Source organism: Amphiprion ocellaris, chromosome 21, assembly GCF_022539595.1.
Source record: "Amphiprion ocellaris isolate individual 3 ecotype Okinawa chromosome 21, ASM2253959v1, whole genome shotgun sequence".
Classification (NCBI taxonomy): domain Eukaryota; kingdom Metazoa; phylum Chordata; class Actinopteri; family Pomacentridae; genus Amphiprion; species Amphiprion ocellaris.
In genome coordinates, this window is record NC_072786.1 from 17,446,896 (window position 1) to 17,471,065 (window position 24,170).

General features: G+C 41.3%; 1 protein-coding gene across 1 annotated transcript in view; it reads right to left on the minus strand.

The window, feature by feature from the left end:
- The window catches only part of zgc:113263 (uncharacterized protein LOC503753 homolog), a 33,439-nt gene extending 18,965 nt beyond the window's left edge, over positions 1-14,474 (minus strand). Inside the window, exons 1-6 of the mRNA XM_023266122.3 lie at positions 13,816-14,474; positions 10,563-10,765; positions 10,154-10,258; positions 9,804-9,899; positions 7,003-7,113; positions 1,796-1,919 (exon numbers count right to left, since the gene is read on the minus strand). Of these exons, the coding sequence (XP_023121890.1) occupies positions 1,796-1,919; positions 7,003-7,113; positions 9,804-9,899; positions 10,154-10,258; positions 10,563-10,765; positions 13,816-13,855 (679 nt within the window). The 5' untranslated portion in view covers positions 13,856-14,474. The remainder of the gene's footprint in view (positions 1-1,795; positions 1,920-7,002; positions 7,114-9,803; positions 9,900-10,153; positions 10,259-10,562; positions 10,766-13,815) is intronic.
- Between the last annotated feature and the right edge of the window lie 9,696 nt (positions 14,475-24,170).

Here is a 24,170-nt window from a genome sequence, read left to right on the forward strand (position 1 = left end):
CCAGTTGTTTGTATCAGTCAAGATTAACATTTTAAAATAAAGAACACCAGCTTTCACATTTTAAATAAACCAATAAAGCAATGTCAGCGATGCAGTCAGCAGATTTAGGCTCATTATTGTATTACTGGACATTTTCCCCTCAAATACACTTCAGCTTTTCTTCTGCTTTACAGATTCACTTTATCTAAATGACTGTTGAATTACACTGATCAGGCATAACATTATGACCACTGACAGGTGAAGTGAACAACACTGATTATCTCTTCATCATGGTACCTGTTAGTGGGATGGATATATTAGGCAGCGAGTGAACATTTTGTCTTCAAAGCTGATATTAGAAGCAGGAAAAATGTTCAAGTGTATGGATTTGAGTGAGGATGACAAGACGACTGGGTCAGAGCATCTCAGCTCTTGTGGGGTGTTCCTGGTGTGCAGTGGTCAGTATTTATCAAAAGCGGTCCAAGGAAGGAACAGCGGTGAACCAGAGAGAGTCATGGGCAGCCAAGGCTCAATGATGCACGTGGGTGAGTGGCCCGTATGGTCCAATTCAACAGATGAGCTACTGTTACTCAGATTGCTGAAGAAGTTAATGCTGGTTCTGACAGAAAGGTGTCAGAATACACAGTGTCGCAGTTTGTTATGTATGGGGCTGCATAGCCACAAACCAGTCAGAATGCCCATGATGACCCCTGTGTGCCACTGCAAGCGCCAACGATGGGCATCGGAACTGGACCACAGAGCAATGGAAGAAGGTGGCCTGGTCTGATGAATCATGTTTTCTTTTACATCATGTGGATGGCCGGGTGCGTCAATGGAGGCAGTGTGATGTTTGGCCAACATTTTGCTGGGAAACCTTGGGTTCTGCCATCCATGTGGATGTTACTTTGACATGTACCACCTACCTAAGCATTGTTGCAGACCATGTACACCCTTTCATAGAAACGGTATTCCCTGATGGCTGTGCTCTCTTTCAACAAGACAATGCACTGTGCCACAAAGCAAAAACGGTTCAGGAATGGTTGGAGGAACAACCACTCTGAGGTGTTGACTTGGCCTCCAAATTCTCCAGATCCAATCCAGCATCTGTGAGATGTACTGGACAAACAAGTCTGATCCATGGAGGCCCCATCTCGCAACTTCGAGGACTTAAAGGATCTGCTGCTAACATCTTGGTGCCAGATACCACAGCACACCTTCAGGAGTCTAGTGGAGTCCAGGCCTCGACGGGTCAGGGACCAACACAATATCAGGCAGATGGTCATAATGTTATACCTGATCGGCATATTTTAAAATTAGAAATTTGTTAGAATAAGTATTATATTGTAGAGGCTCCTAACTCCTCAGCCACACAGTTACCCTCTGCCACTTTCAGAGAATCTCACTGTTGTCATAGGCTGGTTTTGACTGCACTCTGCATTATCTACATTCCTCAGCTGAGGAGTGTCTGGTAAGAAGAAGCTGAGATTAAAATGTTTGAAGGACAAAAGCTGAAATAACTTGTAGTGTCTGGTTTGATCCTTGGTCAGACCTCTGAACGCGATCAACTTTCAGCTGAAATAATCGCTCTACTTTATCATCCTTTATTCTACTTCATTAAAATATAAAACGCAAACATTGTTGCACCTTGATTGCTTTATTACAGCTCGGTAAATAATCAGGGTAATTAAGTGTAAGAAGGTAAACAGTTACGGGATTGGAAAGCATTTTTGAAGTATTTTTCTTTGGATATGTTTCAGTACTGACCCTTTACAGTTTGGATGACAAAAATCTCCCACCACCTCAAGCCCCAAAATACCTTTCTCTTCAAAGTGACCGAGGTTTCTGTGGTGTTCTAGTACAGCCTTCATGTCGTCTGGCGGGAAATAGGATCGTAAACAGTCGTCTAGGAATGACGGAGCGTCGCCGAACACATCTGCCAGCTGAGAAGAGAAGAGACAAGTTTTAGTAAGTCTGCAGCAATCTATCATTCTGGTAATTTTTGTGCTGCCAAATCACCTCCACTGTGGTGGAGGATCTAGTTTACTTGGTTGGAGGTGTTTTCTTATCATGCATGTGCGTAACACTTCTATCTATGTGTGCAGGAAGCCAGGAGTTGGAGTCAAGGACACAACTTCCAGAGCTAACCTCAAAACGTCAGTGTTTGAGATTCCACAGAGTGGGAGAGAGTGTTCTCAGGAAGAACCAGATAGCAAGACGACAGTGAGATTTACAACTTTCTGAGACTCTGTTGTATCAGAAGGTGCATTCTTCTGAACAGTAAACCAACTCTCACACCAGGAGAAAAACACTTGCTCTGATAATGACCAGACCTGTCCATGACCTTTCCATGTATCTGGGCTGTGGATTTCAAAACAAAGTTTGCCTTCCAGGACTGTTTAATAAATGTGATCATTAAAGGAACTATCACTGCAACTAATGTGCAAACTTTGCAGCCCAGGACTCTCTTTCTCCACTCATACATACAAGTAAATCAATCTTCTTGTTTCTCTCCAGCTGGTGTTCTGAACACTCTGATAAGACTCACAGGTCTCCACCACACATGTATATCCTTTAACCCTCTAAACCACAAGCAGTTTGTTGCACTTGTCACATTTTTTTTACTAACTGTGTTCATTTCTCACTGCAATATAAAGTCCTGCACCTTTATAGAAACACTACAATCATGACTACAAGTGCAGAGAACTCAAAAATGTTTTCTGTGTCATAATGTATCATATCGTAAAAAAAATAAATAAATAAATAAATAAAAACAAGGGTTGAACTTTCCTTAATTGTACAAAAATGGAAAAAAAACGTGGAATTGACATGCACAATATTTTTTTTTAAAGTGCCCACGAGTTTCACCACACTGGGAAAAAAAAATGGTGATTCTACATTCTGTTTAACTACTTAGATTGATAATTTGCTTCCTAGCTGCTTTGTGTAAACACAACCTGCAGTTCAGTCAAAAAGTCAAATGGTTCAAGAATGGTTTGAAGAGCACAACAACCACTTTGAGGTGTTGACTTGGCCTCCAAATCCCCAGATTTCAGTCCAATTATGCATCTGTGGGATGTGTGGGACAAACAAGTCCAATCCATGGAGGCCCCATCTTGCAACTCACAGGACTTAAAGGATCTGCTGCTAACATCTTGGTGCCAGATACCACAGCACACCTTCAGGGGTCTAGTGGAGACCAGGCCTCGACGAGTCTGGTCTGTTCTGGCAGCAAAAGGGGGACCAACACAATATTAGGCAGGTGGTCATAATGTTATACCTGATTGGTGAGTGTGTATATAGGTGTGCATTTTTTAAGACAATCTGATTAGGGCAAATGGTTTATTTGTGCTAAATTTATAAATGAGACAGAAATACAGTCCTAGAAGACATGTCGTTAGTTAAATAAGCAATTCAGAGACAGATTCAAACCAGAAACCTACTCTGAAGAATAATAATGATACAGAGTCAGGATTGTTTGTGGTTTATTTATCATTATTTCTTATCCTACTGTGTGATTGCTGCTAATCAGGCTTTGCTGTTTTTTTCCAGACTAGACACAGAAAAACGAAGCAGCTGTCTGTTGGGAGACTTGAACCCGGTTAACCCTCCTCTCCACATCAGTGGTGGAGACAGCTGAGCCCCGCTATGAAGCACTATGAGCCCATGTGCTCCAGTCAGCCTTGAAAGGCTGTTCAGTTTGGAATAAAAAAAAGCACCTAGATATACAATATACTGGCTGCATCAGGTTTATTTTGATTGTGAAATAAAAGGCAGAAGAACAACAAGTGCTGTCCCACAGGACAAATAAACTCATCAAGTAGATGTTCTTTCAAAATCAAAACAGCAGAGGGAAGGTAGTAAAACAAGCAAAACAGGATTGAATGTCAGTCAGAAAACAAATGTGCTCATTGAAAATGGTCTCAGTAGTGATAAATATCTACAAACCAATGCCAATTCAGCCATTAGTTTATCAGATATGAAGACGTTTACATCACAAATAAGACTTCTGAATAATCACAAGCAAGTCCCGGAACAGTGTAACAGAAATAACTAGAAAAGCATTCAGACAGCGCAGTACTCTGACAGGGCTGCTCATTCCCCTATATGGCATTGTTAGAAGTGCAGCATTTTTTTATTGGTTATTGATGATCAGAAATCATGGCAACATAGAATGTGGCCATTTAATATAGATGTACCCACAAACAAAATGACCTTGCGCTGAGCACAGGCGTGTGTTACGCATGTGTACATTATGGATGGATACCGAATCGCGTGACCTAAATATGTAGCGGGCGGTGGGAATTGATGGGTTTTGGAAACACCCCCACAATTTAATCAATTGTTCCTTGTATGATTTTTGACAGATAAGTCCTGATAAGTCCACAGCGGTGAATTTGTAGTAGGATTGCAATCATGTGATCATCAGCAGGCAGCTGATGTAGTGTTCACTTGTAGTCATAGTTACAGTGACGCCGAGCCACTATCTCACAATGATACAGAAATCTTTACAGAATCTGTGGATCCAGACTATAAGCCACATCAATGCCAAAATGCACAACTGACTTCCCCTCTTGACGTCCCTTTAGTTTGCCCCTAGTTATGCTGCTATAGGCCTAGGCTGCTGGGGAACCTCTCTGGATGCACTGAGCCCTTCTCTAACTACCTATGTATTTACTATATATACCATTATTGCATTACATTCACTCTGTTTCTTTCTGTGTCCTTTCTCCGAGTGTCCCTGGTCCCAGAGCTGGATGCTGGATGCTTCAGATGTGTGGCTGTGTTTTATGGTCCTTGTGTCCCACCCCCCCACCTCTCTATCTCTACCCCTCTATCTGTATCCCTCTATCTCTATCTCTATCCCTCTATCTCTACCTCTCTACTTCTTCTGTCCCTCTCAACCCGCCCGGCCAGCAGGCAGATGGGTCCCCCCACATTAGAGCCGGGTTCTGCTCGAGGTTTTTTTTCCCTGTTAAAAGGGTGTTTTCCTTGCCACTGTCGCCTTTTGGCTTGCTCTGGGGGTCAGGCATATGGGTTCTGTAAAGCGTCTCGAGACAATTTGACTGTAATTGGCGCTATATAAATAAAATTGAATTGAATTGAATTGAAAAATCTAATCACTTGGTCCTTGTTTCATTTCTGACCTTCCCTGAAAATTTCATCCAAATAATAATAATAATACTACATTTTATTTAAAGCGCCTTTCAAGGAACCCAAGGACACTTTACAGAGGAATAAAAATCAACGACAATCATTAAAAACTATAAAATAAAAAAATAAAAAAACATTAATAACAAGAATAAAACAATGAACAACAGAGAGGTGTGACACAGTGGGGTTAGGGTGTGAGGGAGTATGCAATCCTGAACAGGTGAGTTTTGATTTTGGATTTGAAAATCTGGAGGGTGTCACAGTTTCTAATATCCAGGGGAAGTGAGTTCCAGAACTGGGGAGCAGAGCGGCTGAAGGCTCGGCTCCCCGTGGTGCTGAGACAGGCGGAGGGGACAGTGAGGTGGATGGAGGAGGAGGATCTGAGGGAACGGGATGGAGTGTTGACAGAGAAGAGGTCAGAGAGGTATGGAGGAGGGAGATGATGGATGGACTTGAAGGTGAACAGAAGGATTTTGAATTGAATTCTTTGCTTGATTGGGAGCCAGTGTAGTTCTTGTAGGATGGGGGTGATGCGGTGGTAGGATGGGGTTTTGGTTATGATACAGGCGGCAGAGTTGTGAATGAGCTGAAGTTGATGGAGGGACTTATGAGGGAGGCCAAACAGAAGGGAGTTATGGTAATCCAGGCATGAGGTGACAAGGCTGTGCACAAGGATGGAGGTGGTGTGGGGAGAGAGGGAGGGGTGGAGACGGTTGATATTATGTAGATGGAAGTAAGCGGACCGGGTGATGTTATTGATGTGTGAATGAAATTATAGTGTGCTACTGAGGATGACACCCAGACTCTTAACCTGAGGGGAGGGGGAGAATGAGGAGCTGTCAATAGAGAGGGAGAAACTGTCCATTTTAGATAGGGTGGATTTGGTGCCGAAGAAGAGGAATTCTGTTTTATTAGGGTTTAATTTTAGAACGTTAGAAGTGAACCAGGAATTGATTTCAGAGAGACAGGCGGTAAGGGAGGGAGGAGGAAATGTGGAGTTTGGTTTGCAGGAAAGGTAGAGCTGGGTGTCATCCGCAAAGCAGTGAAAGTGAATGTTAAATTTACGGAATATATGGCAAAGGGGAAGTAGGTATGTAATAAAGAGGAGGGGCCCCAGGACAGAGCCCTGGGGCACACCTGAGGTGACTGGGGAGGGATCGGATGTGAAGGACTTGAGTTGTATAAAGTGAGAGCGGTCTTTGAGATATGACTGAAACCAGAGGAGGGGGGTGTGAGTGATACCAAGTGAGGAGAGTCAACTGAGGAGGATGGAGTGTGAGATGGTGTCAAAGGCCGCACTCAGGTCAAGCAGGATGAGGAAGGAGATTAAACCAGTGTCGGCTGCAAGGAGGAGGTCATTGGTGATTTTGATGAGGGTTGATTCGGTGGAGTGAAGGGGGCGGAAACCAGATTGAAATGGCTCATACAGGTTATTTCTGGTGAGGTGAGAGTGGAGTTGAGTGGCTACTGTTTTTTCAAGGATTTTGGAGAGGAAGGGTAAATTGGACATGGGGAGGAGGTTACTGAAATCATTTGGATCAGAACCAGGTTTTTTGACCATCAGGGTGACAGCTGCAATTTTGAAAAGTGAGGGATCAACACCCGTGGAAAGTGAGGAGTGAATGACGTCTGTTATGAGGGGAGGCAGAGAGGAAAGGCAGGATTTTACAAAGGTTGAGGGGAGGGGATCTAACTGGGATGTGGAGGGCTTGGATTTTCATATGAAATCTATTAGTCCGGTTTTGAGTAATGTTACTAACAGACAAACAGATAAACGTACGTCAATTTGTCACATAACTCTGCTTTGGCGGAGTAATTATTACTATCATAGTGTAACTGGTTGATAATTTGTAAATCAAAGAAACATTTTACCTGTGTGAAGTCTGGAACAGGCAGCAGCTCATCCAGTCGTGATATGAACTCCCACACCAGCATCTCCAGAGCTGCATCGTACTTTGAGCCAAAATATACAGGAAAGATTTCCTACACAGGAGACAGAGAGACAGGTACATTTAAAGACACTCCTGGTATTTTTCAACCTGGTGTATTTCTCATTAATGTGACTAAGAGTCATACTAACTTTGTACTCTTCACCTCTGTTGAAGAGATTTGGAGAGACACAGAGTTTAGTTGAGAACAGTGAACAAGAGCTCCCTGCAGTTTTCCCAATAAAATAGATTTATAAATTAATATTTTAAAACTTTTGCTTCATTCTGACTGAAGTTAAACAGAAATATGGTGCTCAACCAAGTCTGCACTGTCTGACATTCCTATAGCACAAAATGTGAATATTTATAATGATATTCATTCATTCATATCCATTTTAGCTCCATATGTCAAATACTTGCCGGGATAACACTTACTTCTATTTGGATTAGGTTTTGTTGGACTATTTAGCAATATTGCTGTTTTGTGGTATAACAATTAGGTATGAAATTTTAACAAAAAATATTTTCTTTTCATTTATGTGAATATTTTATATTAAAAAGTACCCTAAATGTTTTAAGTTACTGTGTGTGTGTATGTGTGTGATATAGATATAATTTTGCATTACGGCGTACTTTTTCTTTTTAAATTTCGACAACAGTCATCAGAGATTTTTGTGATATCTTGGCTGCATATTCTGAATCAATACCATGATGAGTAATAACTAATAATTCAGCTCTTATATTTAATATTTACTGAGATACTGTCATCAAAACATAGCTTCAAATTTCAAGTTGCCAACAATTTTTCAGATAAAAACAACAAACATTTAGACAGTACTTTGTAAATCAATCTAAAATTTCACAGATACCATTTCAAATATCCATAGTTTGTGTAGGAAGAACCTGATGATTTGAAGCCCCCAGAATCCATTGGAAGATCAAGTCCAGCCTGCTTGAATGCTCAGCTTTTTATTTGGCAAATTAAAGCTAAGGGAGTTCACAAAGGTAGCTAGGTTCTGTGTTTGCTGTCAGTCAGACTTGAAAACAAACGCTTAAAATGATCCAAGAGTTTTTTCTTTGGGAAGCTGCTGGGGGGCTCATGCTTATTACCACCAACTAAACTCAACTTGCCTGAATCTGTACACCGGAGGGGAAGTTAGCATGACCCTTACATCCATGTTAATGAAAAATACAACAGGTTGTTGTTGGGAAACTGTTCTGATCCAATGAGTACACTTGTACACATGCTACCATGTAATTTCTAAGAGTTGTTTCATTTTACTGGTGTACAGATGTAACTAATAACTTTAATGATGACTCAGTTCTACTAAACATCAAAAGAAAGACGTTCAAGCTTAAGAAATACAAAGACCTTGGAACTCGCTCACATACACTACCAGTCAAAAGCTTGGACACACCTTCTCATTCAATATTTTTTCTTTATTTTTACTACTTTCTACACTGTAGATACATACTGAAGACATTAAAACTATGAAAGAAGATATATGGAATTATGCGGAAAACAAACAATTGTGAAAAACCCCTAAATATGCTTAATATTTCAGATTCCTCAAAGTAGTCACCCTTTGCTTTGATGATAGCTTTGGACACTTGGCATTCTCTGGATGAGCTTCATGAGGTAGTCACCTGAAATGGTTTTCACTTCACAGGTGTGCCTTGTCAAGGTTCATTTGTGGAATTTCTTGCCTTCTTAATGGGGTTGGGACCATCAGTGGTGTTGTGCAGAAGTCAGGTTGGAACACAATTGACAGCCCTATTTGACAACTGTTAGAATCCAGAGAGAACCAATCAGCTAAGTAAAGAGAAATGACAGTCCATCATAACTTTAAGAACTGAAGGTCAGTCAGTCCGGAAAAATGCGAAAACTTTGAATGTATCCCCAAGTGCAGTCGCAAAAACTATCAAGCGCTACGACGACCTTCAGTAAAAATCTACAATAGTCATGATTTTTTTTCTTCAATGAGATGACTGACGTGAATCTATAAAGACATCCTTAGTGCTTCATAATCAGCACCTACTGTACACTCACAGAGCACTTTATTAAAAATATACAACTAAAACTAGGTGGAACCACCCTTTGGATTCCACAAGACATTGCCCTCCATGTTGATGCGGCTGCATCATATTCCTGTTGATTTGTCAGCTGCACATGCATCCAGTGAAGATCACATTCCACCACATCCCAGTGGTGATCTACTGGGTTCACTGGGGAGGCCACTGAAACCAGTTTGAAGTGGCTTTTTCTTTGTGACATGGTGCCTCATCATGTTTCAGCCATCAGAGGATTGCGAATTGCAGCCATAAAGAGATACACATGCTCAGCAGCGATACTCAATCGATTGGTATGAAGAGGTCCACACTGAGCCAAGAAAACATTCCCCACACGAACACGCCACCAGCAGCAGCCTGGACAGTTGACACACTGTTGACGCCAAATTGTGAACCTACCATCTGCAGCCTCAGTAGAAATGGAGATTCATCAGGCTAGGGTAAATTTTTCCAGACTTCAGCTGTCCAGTTTTGGTGATTAGATTTCTGTTCTTGGCTGGCAGGAAAGGAACCCAACGTAGTGTTCTGCTGTTCTGCCGTTTGACATGTTGTGAATTCTGAAATGCTTTTCTGCTCACCACGGTTGTAGAGTTACTGTAGCCTTTCCATCAGCGCAAATCATTACTCAAAAAAAAAACAAACAAGAATAAAACACGCAAGAAAATTATGTCTCACCTGGAAAAAATATTTTCTTTCAGAGGGATCCTCCAGTAACGAATGCACCAGCTCCACAAAGTTCACCTCAGATTCCTCAACCTGGTTGATGGTCACCTGATATGTACACAATAAAAATACAAAAAAATTCAAATCAAGGGAGGAAAAAATCCAATTTTTGCTCACATCTGCTACATTTGTGACCTGCATTTTATAGTCAGCTACTGTATAATAGTGTACTGTATAAGATATCTTTAATTTGGAAAAGAACACAAAGGAAAAACAGTTTATTGCTGCTACTAAACTCAAGTTTTCAGCAAGTTTGAACAACCCATGAGTAAGAGGAATAAACTGAGTTAAAGTTGACTTACATGGTGATCCTTGGCAGTGCTGACAGGAGCTTTTATTCTGTCCAGATGTGGCTGAATGGTCTGCATGTCTGCTGGGTGTTCCCCTCGACACATCTCCAGAACCAGCTGGTTTTACACACAACACAAAGACATCACACTTAAAAATCTCCTGGAGTGCAGCTACAGAGGAATTATGCTTTCTCTTCTGTGTGACTGAAATTACAAATAGCAAACACTTAAAAATATTTGACTGTCACAACTCACTTATGTATAGGTGAAGAAATGAAACAAACTGCTGTAATACTGACTTCAAAATAGTCGCCATCTTTTCTATAGCCACAGAAAGTGTTTGGTAGCTTTTAAAGTTACCTGTTAAAAATTACTACAAAACATGTCTTTTTAGTGTAATCAAGCAGTAAATACTACTGACTCTGGCCCTGAGTCCCAGGATCAGCTGAGCCCTCTGACTATAACTCATCAGCTCTGGGACCAGCTCCGTCACCGTGGTAACAAACTCCTCTAGCATCCCATAGTGATCCACAAGTCCCTGCTGCACAACTTGCCACACTGCAGCTGATAAGAGCCGCAAGGGAGGGGCCAGGAGCCGCAGATAATGGATTGGAAGGTCATTGCCTGAAGCGAAGGAAAGCAGAAATGTAAACACAAAGATGTTTTAACATTTCATGCCATTGGCTATTCAGTTCCAACCTGCGACATAAACAGATTTAATGTGCGTCAACAGGCAGCAGTAAGTGTTTCATATTCATATAATTATCCACACTTTGACAGAAAACAAGAGCAAGCACACACAAGTTAAGACAGGCATTTGGATTACCTCTAAATACTCAAGCTATATTAAAAAAACACAAAGTGCGGAAACATAGCTATGAAGTCAATATCGGTAGTTGTATTTGGAATTTGTGAGCAATTTAAACATTGAATTTCAATTTTTCAATTCAATTTTATTTATATAGCGCCAATTACAGTCAAATTGTCTCGAGACGCTTTACAGAACCCATATGCCTGACCTCCAGAGCAAGCCAAAAGGCGACAGTGGCAAGGAAAACACCCTTTAATATACAGTTTAAAATACAGTCAACATTCATTTTTATTGTGCTGCATTCAGAATGAGCAGCTGTCTCACAGTCCACCAAGTTTATTTACTTTCTAGAGCTACTTCTGCTAACTCTAAAACATCTCAGCCACGAGCAAAAAACACCAAATATTCTGCTGTTGGCTACAAGAGTGAACACAAGAGTCTTCATGCACTCCCAGCATCTGAGGAACTGAAGACTAAGTGGATTACTTTTATTATTGACCACCAAAATAGCAAAATCCTTAATGTAATGCAGCGAATGCTAGCTTCAGCTTTGATCACATGTCCACAGATCAGCGCTCTGTGGAAGCTATACAGCTGGGGGACATTCAGGAGCTTTAAGACCAATTTCAAACACATAAACAACGACTTGGTGGGTAACTGTGTTTTCATATTGCCTGTTGAACTTCAGTGCAACCTATGCTCACTTCTTATCCAAAGTTGTTTAAATCAATCCAACTGGACTTTAAGAAGGTTCCTTGAAGACGTTTCACCTCTCATCCAAGAGGCTTCTTCAGTTCTGGTGGTTGATGTTGCCTCGGCTTATAACCTCTGTGAGGTGTGGTCAGTGTTATTCACATTCCGACGACCATTGCCAAAGGCCCACCTGGCTCCTCAACGATGGTCGTTGGGAGCCAGGGAGTGACACAAAGGGGGTCGTTGAAATGCGAGTTTCACCGAGCCCTCCTATGCTAATGGTGGTCATTAGCATGAGCCACCTCACCTGAGTCATTCTGCGACATCATCTTTCGCCATTTTACAATCAGGTCCTTTCAAAACTCCCCAAAAGAACTACTCAGCAGAATGACTCAGGTGAGGTGGCTCATGCTAACAACCACCATTAGCATACGAGGGCTCGGTGAAACTCGCATTTCAACGACCCCCTTTGTCACTCCCTGGCTCCCAACGACCATCGTTGAGGAGCCAGGTGGGCCTTGGCAATGGTCGTCGGAATGTGAATAACACTGACCACACCTCACAGAGGTTATAAGCTGAGGCAACATCAACCACCACCAGAACTGAAGAAGCCTCTTGGATGAGAGGTGAAATGTCTTCAAGGAACCTTCTTAAAGTCCAGTTGGATTGATTTAAACAACTTTGGATAACCATGACCTGGTTGAATGAGAAACTACACAGACATCATGCTCACTTGTTGTTTACATCTGTTTGATTCTCTCCTGGTCTCTGTGCTCGCATATATTGCATTTTAAATACAATTACATTTCCAAAAAAGCTGTTCTCATTTACACATCTTTCTGTTTCTGTTGTTGGACAGTGGATTGAGCATAAAATAGTGACTGAAACACAGCCCATTAAAACTACATGTGAAGTGGCTGTCACTCACGCCAAAGCTATGTTCAAGCTGCAACTCTGCATCACTAAAATACAGATTATAAGTTTGTAAAACGTTGTTTTACCAACTCAAGACACAAGTTAAAATTGACTTTGGTGAGATTTCCATGTAAAATAATCATAAGAAAAAGCTGAAAGTGATAAAAAAAAAGTCCTGATCTCAAACACTAAACCATATCGGCTACTGTGTGGCCAACTGTTTTCTGTCATTCTGTGAGTAAGAAAAGATAAAATGAGATAATCTCTTATTGCTCCTACACCAGGGGAAATTTACATTGTTACAGCAGCAAAATTTCTACAGCAGCAATAACCATATGTATAATAATAATAATAATAATAATAATAATAATAATAATAATAATAATAATAATAATAATAAGCACAAGGATGAAAAATGAAAAGGAAGATAATAAGCACAAGGATGAAAAATGAAAAAGAAGAAGTTCAGATTTTTACTCTGAATATTTCTGCTTTGCCGCAAGGAAACTGTTTTATTACAACATGTATATTATTATGTTTTCAACTGCATCTTTCTTTTTATAATTATTTTTGTGTTGGGTAAATCTGAAAGTATTAGTCACCAGTGTGCCTGACAGGAAACAGGCTGCTGTAGTTTTTTACATTACTTTATTAATGTTGCTGGAAAGAGGAACTAAACATTTCAAACCACATTCAATAAATGCAAACCAGCAGTGGCAGCTGGTAAATATAATTTATCTGCACTTGTACAAACATTCTGAGTCAACAGCATCCACCTGACACTTCATATGCCACCGTATTCATAAGTGAGCATGATTTATGGTGGCAAAGTGCCGTGTAGAATAATGACATGACAGTGGTGCTCTCAGGTGCACTGACAGCAGCATCCATCAAACTCACAACAAACTCACAACATGACTTACACAACTTATTGCTGACCTTTACAATGGAGGCTGCACAGACTATTGGATTTTCTGACAGATGCAATACAGGAAATAACGAGAATGATCAGTTATAAAATCAGGTGGCAGAATTTTTTTTGCCAAACCACTGATCCACTGATGGAAAGCAACCTCCTGTTTCTAGTGATGCTCACTGATCACTGAGGATCAAGTTGGAACCGCTGCAGGAATATTAATGGAGAATAAAAGCAGTCCATTCCCATTATCGGTGTTAAGGTCACTGTAAACTGACTGCTGCCAACACAAAGATCGGGGATCACAGAAGAAGGATTTTTTGATGAGGATACACGCACCTCGGTTGCTTCCACTTTCAGTTCCGCGTTTTATTTCCATTTAGCAGCTGACAGAGAGAGAAAAAATGGCCAGATGTCGCCTTCGGGTTGTAGCTATCAGGAAAAAAAACACAAAGACTGATGAATGAATTCTGCTAATTACTGATTAGTAAAACAAACATCTGCGATCGCCAACCCATTAAACGCGAGCGCAAATTTGCCGGACGCATGGACAGGCGCTTGTCTTTATCCTCGCATTTGGGGAGGAGAGACAGAACAAAGGTTTCTGGTCTCATCCGCCTCAGTCCAGATCACGGCAAGCCCTCTTTCCTGGTTGGTTGACGAAGACCGGATCAAGCAGGCGGTTTGGACGCTGGGACACTAGATGGCGCTAATAGGTCATAATCTGATGGTGTGGATGGATGCTGAGCTGACAGAACCAGTAGATCCTCCACTTCAGTGAAACCAGTGATGCCATAAGTCTTGCATTTAGAATTTAGTCAACTTAGAATACATTATTAACCCTTAGATGCATAACTGGGTCAAAAATGAACATCAATATCTTTGATATGACAAGTTTTTATCATTTCATATCCCAGTTATTCCTCAAAAATCACGTTTTTTATATCTTTCATTGAAGTTTTTTTTTGTTTAACCTTCAATTCTTTTATACCTGTATTTATTGTTTGCCTCCACAGACTAAATATGACTTTGTCAAAAGAAGAAAGAGTTGAACTTGTACTTCTCAGTGGACACATCGAAAGACAGGGATAGGGTTAGGGTTTGAGAAGTGATTTTTTTGGGGCTAGCATGAATTTTAGCCATGACCAATTCTTTAGTTTCGGCTGATACATTTGGTCATCCAGAACAGGGTTTGTCCATGACACTGCCCATTTCTTTAAACTTTTTAACCACTTTCACCACCGTGGAAAAGCCAAGTGGAATCCTCCTTGGATGACGTGCATTAAATTCATCTGCTATCTTTCGAGCTGCCCATACTTCACGTCAACTGAGAAGTACCAGTTAAACTCTTTCTTCTTTCGACAAAGCCATATTTAGTCTGTGGAGGCAAAAAAATGATACTGAACGTTCTCTATGTGTCCAGATTTTAGGGAATCACTGTAGTTTAGGATTAAATTCAACCATGAAGACACCAAGCACACAAACATGTAAATCCAATAGCGCTGGGAAACAACAGTAACTTTCCATTTACCTTTTTATCACCACATGCCACCATCAAGGGGCTCCAACACCCAAACAACACCTTAAGACTTTAATTAAGACCACATGTGGATCTGGGTTCCTTTTGAAATGCAAGCTTGCTCGACATATTATTTCTATACGAGTGAAATGTAATTTTGGGAAAACAAACAACACCCCTCCCTTAGCGAGAAGAGGCCCCTTATCAGATTCCTTGTTGGGTGATAAATATACAGAAACCAACTCTTAAAATGCCACCACTTGAACACATCAGAGTTCTTTTGCTGAGCGTTACAAGCCTCTCTACTCTGTCAACCTCCACAGTTTTATGATGTCTCTTTTACTCTCTGCTGTGACATTCTTTGTGCTTTAATTATTTTATTTGTATCAGTTGGTGTTAGTTCTACTAATAAATGTTATCTAAATTCTGTATTTTGCATTTTGTATCTTTTACAGTGTTTAATGCTCCACTTTTGCCTCTCGGGTCTCTCTTTAAATTTGTTTGGCCTGACTGGCTTTTTGTATTAATATTGTTTTTTTGAGTGTGCACTTTTTTTGGTTTTTCCATCTTTAGAACCTGTTTGTAAAGGTTGCTACATAAATTATCATTAATATTATATACACCGATCAGGCATAACATTATGACCACCTGCCTAATATTTTGCTGCCAAAACAGCCCTGACTCATCGAGGCCTGGACTCCACTAGACCCCTGAAGGTGTGCTGTGGTATCTGGCACCAAGATGTTAGCAGCAGATCCTTTAAGTCCTGGAAGTTACGAGGTGGGGGCTCCAAGGATCAGACTTGTTTGTCCAGCACACCCCACAGATGCTGGATTGGATAGTGACCTGGGGAGTTTGGAGGCCAAGTCAACACCTCAAACTGGTTGTTGTGCTCCTCCAACCATTCCTGAACCATTTTTGCACCATGGCACCAGCGCATTATCCTGCTGAAAGAGGCCACAGCCATCAGGGAATACCGTTTCCATGAAAGGGTGTTTTTATGGTCTGCAACAATGCTTAGGTAGGTGGTACATGTCAAAGTAACTTCCACATGGATGGCAGGACCCAAGGTTTCCCAGCAGAACGTTGCCCAAAGCATCACACTGCCTCCACCGGCTTGCTTTCTTCCAATAGTGCATCCTGGTGACCTGTGTTCCCCAGGTAAGCAACGCACCTGGCCATCCAAGTAATGTAAAAGAAAACATGATTCATCAGACCAGGCCACATTCTTCCATTGCTCTGTGGTCCAGTTCTGATGCCCATTGTTGGTGCTTTTGGCAGTGCACAAGGGTCAACATGGGCACCCTGACTCGTCTGTGGCTATGAAGCCCCATATGCAACAAACCGTGATGACCTATGTATTCTGACACCTTTCTATCAGAAGCAACATTAACTTCTTCAGCAATCTGAGCAACAGCAGCTCATCTGTTGGATCGGACCACTCAGGCCAGCCTTCGCTCCCCACATGCAGCAGTGAGTCTTGGCCGTCCATGACCCTGTCGTCGGTTCACCACTGTTCCTTCCCTGGACCATTTCTGATAGATACTGACCACTGCAGACTGGGCCGTCTAGACATCACAATTTTGCTCTTGTCAAACTTGCTCAAATCCTTATGCTTTCCCATTTTTCCTGCTTCTAATACGTCAACTTTGAGTACAAAATATTCACTTACTGCCTAATATATCCAACCTACTCACAGGTGCCATGATAAAGACATAATCAGTGTTATTCACTTCACCTGTCAGTGGTCATAATGTTATGCCTGATCGGTGTATAAAGGTCTGCTGCCTGGTCTGTTATAGTTCACATCTCTTTAAATCTGCTGCCTAACTTTTGCATGGTTAAGAAACTATATTGGGGAACAAATTGGTAATGTAGGAATTCTGATTAACAGTTTTTGAATTTATAAATGAGCTTATTTCCCCACAGCAGTGACGAGAAAGCCTTTGGTATGATGTGCATTTACGTATATATGTGACTTATGATATGTTTAGATCTTTATTACACAAATAAATACAAGAGGAGATAAGAATCTACAAGGAGGTTCTTGTGCCAGATATGGTTCAGAAAACAAATTTATATAACATGACACAATGTAATGCCTCATAAAAAAAATTAAATGCAAGTAGGACACTTTACTGAAGATATAAAGTTACAATACAGAAAAGTAAGAAGCAATACTGGCAATGATTTTGAGGTAGTAAAGTGATATGGTGGTAGTGGTAGAATTACTGGCAGTCAGTCTGCGTCCGTTCTATCTGCCCCGGGAGTATTCACATGTAATAGCGATTGCTGTGTACATCCCTCCGTCAGCTGATGCGGCTGCAGCCTGTGAACTCATCCACAGTGAAGTGTCCCAGCTGCAAACATCTCACCCTCAGTCTCTTATTATCATCTCAGGAGACTTTAATCATACATCGCTCTCTGCCACTCTCCCCACGTTCACACAGTATGTGACCTGCCATACCAGAGACAGTAAAACCCTGGACCTGCTGTATGGAAACATCAAGGATGCATACAGCTCCTCACCCCTCCCCCTGCTGGGCCGCTCAGATCACAACCTGGTGAGACTGCAGTGCATTTACATACCTATGGTGAAGAAACAACCCCCCACCATCAGGTATGTGAAGAAGTGGTCTGACGAGGCCACTGAGGTGCTGCAAGGACAGCTTTGAGACCACAGACTGGGATGTGCTGTGTGGTCCACAAGGGGAGGACATTGATTCACTGACTGACACTATTACGGACTACATTAAATTCTGTGCAGAGAACATCGTACCGACCAGGAAAGTACGGTGTTTCCCTAACAGCAAACCCTGGGTGTCCCTGGAACTGAAGGCCCTGCTGAAGGAGAAGAGGAGGGTTTTTGGATCTGGGGACAAAGAGGAGCTGAGGAGGGTGCAGAAGGAGATAAAGAAGAAGATCAAGACGGACAAGGCCAGCTACAGGACCAAGATGGAATCTCACCTGCAGGAAAATAACACAAGGGAGGTCTGGAGAGACCTGAGATCCATCACTGGTTACAGCAGAGGCCATGAGAGGGGAGCTGCAGCAGGAGGCCAGGAGTGGACCAATGAGCTGAATCTGTTCTTTAACAGATTTGACTCTGCTCCCACTCCTCCCCCCTCTCATCAAAGCACTGACCAGCCAGCTCCTTCTTCACACCTCAGCTCTATACCACCAACACCAACAGCATCCCTCCTCCAATCCCCGTCTTCTACCACCTCCGCACTCCACATACAGACCCATCACCCCTCCTCATCTCACCTCCCACCACCACCATCACCCCTCCTCCTGCCACCCTCCTTCACCACCCCCTGCCTCTCCATAACAGCTGATCAGGTTCAGATTCAGATTCAGATTCAGATCTGAATCTGAATCTTGTGGAAGACTTCCTGCCTGGTTCCTGTCTCAAAGACCAGGAACCCTAGGGAGCCTAACCACTTCAGACCTGTGGCCCTCACTTCTCACCTGATGAAGACCATGGAGAGGATTGTCCTCAGGAACCTCCATCCCCAGGTGAGCCAGCATCTGGATCCACTGCAGTTCGCCTACCAACCGAACACTGGAGTGGATGATGCAGTCATCTACCTGCTGCACAGATCACTGACTCACCTGGAGAACCCCCGCAGCACTGTGAGGGTCATGTTCTTTGACTTCTCCAGTGCTTTCAACACAATCCAGCCGTCTCTGCTCAGGGTGAAGCTTGAAGGAGCGGGAGTAGACTGTCACCTGGCTGCTTGGACCATCGACTACCTCACCAACAGACCACAGTACGTGAGGCTTCAGGACTGTGTGTCTGATGTGGTAGTCAGCAGCATGGGGGCCCCATAGGGGACAGTGCTCTCCCCCTTTCTCTTCACCCTGTACACATCGGACTTCCACTACAACTCTGGAAGCTGTCACCTCCAGAAGTTCTCCGATGATACAGCCATTGTCGGGTGTGTATCTGAGGGGGATGACCGGGAGTACAGGACGGTCATCTCTTACTTTGTTGACTGGTGTGAGCGAAACCATCTGCAGCTCAACGCCGGTAAGACGAAGGAGATGATCGTCGACTTCCGCAGGAGGAGGACACCTCAGACTGTACCGGTGAACATCCAGGGTTTGGACATTGAGATGGTGGACACATACAAATACCTGGGTGTTCACCTCAACAATAAACTGGACTGGACACATAACACTGAGGCCCTGTACAAGAAGGGCCAAAGTCGTCTCCACCTGCTGAGGAGACTGAGGTCCTTTGGAGTGTGCAGGACTCTGCTCTGGACATTTTATGACTCTGTGGTAGCGTCTGCTCTTTTCTATGCAATGGTCTGCTGGGGAGCGGTGAGCACTGAAAGGGACAAAAAGAGACTGAACAGACTGGTCAGGACGGCCGGTTCTGTCCTGGACTGTTCCCTGGACTCCATAGAGGAGGTGGGTGAGAGGAGGATGTTGGCAAAGCTCACATCCATCATGGACAATCCCTCTCACCCACTGCATGACACTGTGGGGTCTTTAAGCAGCTCCTTCACAAGCAGACTGAGACATCCACCCTGCAAGAAGGAGCGCTATCACAGGTCCTTTATCCCATCTGCTATAAGACTTTACAACATCAGCATCACTGGCTGATGTTAACATAAACGGCTCATATCATTACCACCCCAAACCATAAATTTTGCACAGACATTATTGCACTGCTACATCTTTGCACTTTTTAAACTTATTTTTTTAAGCCACTTCATACTGCATTGTCTTACAGTGTGTCAATACTGCACTATTTCATCCTCATTTCTCATCCCTGTATTAATACTACTGTTCTATTATTATTTTATTTCTATTACTATGTCTATTGCTACATAAGCTGCTGTAACAATGTGAATTTCCCCTGGCGTGGGGAGAAATAAAGGACTTATCTTATATTATACATCATAATGAAATATTGGACCTGTTAGAGATTATCACTTAACCTTTTGTGCATATACAGATGTAACTCTATGTATAAATATAAATGCTAATATGTGTGAAAAATTGGAAGTAACTACTTGCCAGACAATGTTTTGCTGTGTGTGCTCGTCAAGTCAGCAGGATGACAGCTGTCAGCAGAGCTCATCGAGTCTCTCTTATTTTGTCAACAATGACCCGGAAGTGCTTGCTAAAAGGTCTTTTTTTTTTTTTAAAAGAAAAAAAATACAGTAAGTTTGGCTACACAAACCTACAAACATTTTAACAGAAAGTAGTCTTCTGGCTGAAAACGTACAAACTTACAGGTGTCTTGTAGCCTGCTAGCTACATAAATAATTAGCTGCAGCGGCTAGCACAGCTAAACTAACTGACACGCTGCTGGAAAGGCAGGAAGTCCAAGCGTTGCTAAACTACCTGAGAGATATTATACGGTTAAAAATGTTAAGTGGTTCAGTCCGCAGTAAACACCAGTGTTGTCGCAGCGTGTCGTTAAGTTTACAGAGAACTCGTAGCTGTTGTGCTAAACTGTAAACAAACTGTTTCTGAGGAACATTCAGGTTAAGAATCAGCGCTGTTGGTACATCAGCGCCCCCTGCTGCTCCGGAGGGTGAAATGTCGAATAAAGAAACATTTACTACATAGTCCACTTGCAAAGTTGATATTGTTTGTATTACCTTGTTTTTTGTTTTTAAAAAAAAAAAAAAACATTTTTAGATAATCCTTTAATTGTTATTTATCAAGTGAAACCTCAGCAATTTTGGTTGTAGCTTCTAAAATTTGATTGTTTGCTGCTTTTAAATCATTAAATGTTAATTAAAAGGAACCGTTTGGGAGACAGAACAAGCCATTTGAAGTTGCAACTGGCATATTACACATATTTTTTGGCATCTTTTATTTATTTATTTTTTTTTAGATTAGATCTTATTTAAACAGAAGTGCAAAAGAAGCGATAAAATGCAAAATGTGCAGTATGGTGTAGACACTTTCTCTTATAGCATAAACAGAAACAGCAGCATGGACATACCAAACACCAAATATATAGACATAATTGATGTAGATATAAATATAAAGATGGATAAATGTGCATGTACTGATGGGGATAAATGGTGGTGTGAACAGTATAGATAACATGAGGTATATGCAGTATACACCCAGTATAAACAACAGTATGAACAGTACATTCTGATGTTTAATAGACTTTAACTATTATCATCTAAATTACTGAAAATATATCAGATTCATTTGTCAATAAAATATAATTTGTATATGTGTATATACATAGTCTACATTACAGAGGAGGGAACCTTAAAATGTATCTTTTTGTGCTTACCTTTATGCATTTTAATGTAATTTAGTGATTTCAGACTTAGTTATTAGTCTCATTACCTTTGATATTAACCAATATATTAGCCTCTATATCCTTATTTTTGTTGATGTAAAGCACATTAAGTTGCACCTTCTGTATGAACTGTACAGGTAAAGTTATTTTTACTGTACAGCAGAGTGAACTTTTTAGGGTGTGGGTAAACATGTCAAAAGATGTGATGGAGCTACCAAAAGTGCCCCTGATTGATGTATATAATAATAACTTCACTATGTGGTTTAGTTTTGAGACAGTGCACATTAATAATGTTGCGTTTGTGTCGCTGCTTTCATCTGCTGTCAGATCCTCATCTCACCTATCATCTCTGAGCCTCTTGGTTCCTCCACTGAGGCTCATGTCAGGCTGTATGTGGCAGGTTGCACAGGACTGAAACAGAAAACTGGGAAACTCATCTCACATGTTGGTGTTGCAGGTGACAGCGATGAGCATGTCTTAGATTTTACATGACTCTTTGGACATTTTGAAAGGATATTCTTACTGTGGTTAAAGGGTTTGCTTTTACACACTTCTTAGTCATAGTGGGAGAAAATCTGCTCTTTCTGTTGTGCGAATTCATCACTAACTCCTCTGTTTCTTGTCGGCAGAAACAGCTGGTGAGGCCTTCCAGCCACTGAGATGCTCAGTGGAATCAGTGAAGGAACATCTGGATCTGAGCGGAAATAAAGAGTCAGCAAAAGAGAGTTTAGTCCAGTGCTCCACAGCAGGCAGCCAAAACAAGTGCCTGGAGTGCTGCAAGACGTTTGCATCACTGAAAAACCATCATTTAGTTCACTCTTCATCGCGGCCATTCAGCGCGACAAGATCTGAGTCAGCATTTACTTATTCACTCTAAAGCTAAAGTCCACTACTTCACTTGCAGTCTTCATCAGTGCTCAGTCTTTGCTCACAGTTCATCTTCGACAAGAGGTTCCTGACAAATTCAGTTTTGAAGTCACATGAGCGCATCCACACTGGTGAGCGTCCGTATGCCTGTAAGAAATTCACACAGGTGTATCCATGAACAGTGCACCTCTACATGCATATGAAGGAGAAACCGTACCTGTGGTTTGTCCTTCTACAGCTCTGAAGCCTTGCAGGTACATTGACGTACTAACACAGGAGAGAGAAACCATATCAGTGAGAATCCTGCGGGAAAGGTTTCAGCACAGTTGTACTACTAATGCTACATTAGAGATCCCGCACCGTATTCCTGCTCACAGTGTGACAAATCATTTCACAGTAGTTCAGGACTGAAGTAACACGAGGACTCATACAAGAGAGAAACCTCAGCAGTGTTTAACGTGCCACAAGACGTCGTCCCAAACATCCAACATGAGGATTCATCTCAAAGTCCTTAAGAACATCTAGAACACTGTTGTTGGAGCAGATGAAAGCCTTGTTCGATACAGTGTCAGGAGATGTTGTTTTGGTGCGTCTTTATTTCAGTAAATCGCTAATACATGTATTTAAATATGGACTTGGGATACTCAGTGTTACATGATGGTGTTCTGTGTGACCTAAATAAAGGTTTGTACCAAAGACAACCAGTGTTTCAGAAAGGTTAGCATACTACTAGTCAAAGAATCTATGGTCATCTTCTAATCATCTAATAGTCAAAACTGCCTCAAAATTATCACAAGCAGGTGTAAAGAAAAATCATATGTAGATACAACATATTTCCTAAAGTTGACTGATAATGTGATTTAACTTCATTATCTAATAATATAGTTTGGCCATTATAAACAAATCATGTTTTATAAATGAAATTTGTTAAATAAAACACCATATTTTAGACAATTTTAATGCCAACCTTTTGAGTTTACATTTGTCAATTCCAGTAGACAATATTGAATATTTTTTAAAACAGAATTATAGTTAGCATTGTTTACTTACCTATATGTTCTTCCCCAACAGTTGCCATGTATGTTTCTTTTGCGTGTACTGCATGCTGGTGTTCTGATCTCTGCATTATTTTACCTGCTCTGTGCTCCAAATTATAACCAATACAGTTGTTTTATCCATTTTTACATAGCTTTAAAATGTTAATTTCAACTCATATAGTACAGTTTTCCATTTCCTAAAAGGTTGCTACATTGTGACTGGAATATTATTTATGCATCAAAATGACCAAATTTCATTTATGGGGGTTACAGTTTAAAAATTATAGCTCACAGGATAACTGGAAAAGAGATATTTTCTTCAGTGTATCATTTGTAAATCATGTTAAACATGCCAAACACACACAGCCTGAAACTTCAGAAACAATACGATAGTACTGCCTATAATCATGCGAAATTTCAGGCCTGACTATAAACTGCAAGAATTATTTTTTGGTCACAATTATTCAGTTAGAAGAAACGGTAAAGTTTCATAAAAACACTCTTTTATGGCTGTTTGATCCAGATTAAAGCTGTTGCATGTAAGCTGGGTGATACAGCTTTAACTAGAACACAGTCAGAAAACCACTTTTCGTCAGAACGCTGGCACCTACATAACTTTAAACAAATACTGATAGATTAGATTAGATACATTAAAACTTTATCCCGCAGCGGGGAAATTTTCAGTATTACAGCAACAGACAGAAAAACAGCACAAAAAAGAGAGCAGCATGCAATGCACAGAGGGCACAGATATAAATATGTACTTTCTCCTTTAAGAGAAGAAATATAAATGTTTATAGAAAATGTCTATATTGCACATAGTGTCTTACTTACATTTTTATTGAAAAGAAAACAAGAGAACACAAGACTAAAACAAAAATAAACAGAAAAAAAGATACTTGGCGAGTGAGAGCTGCTGTAACAAGCTGCCACCTGAGCGGCGCCATCTTACCAATCTGTAGGTTTGCACATGTACTAGTAATAG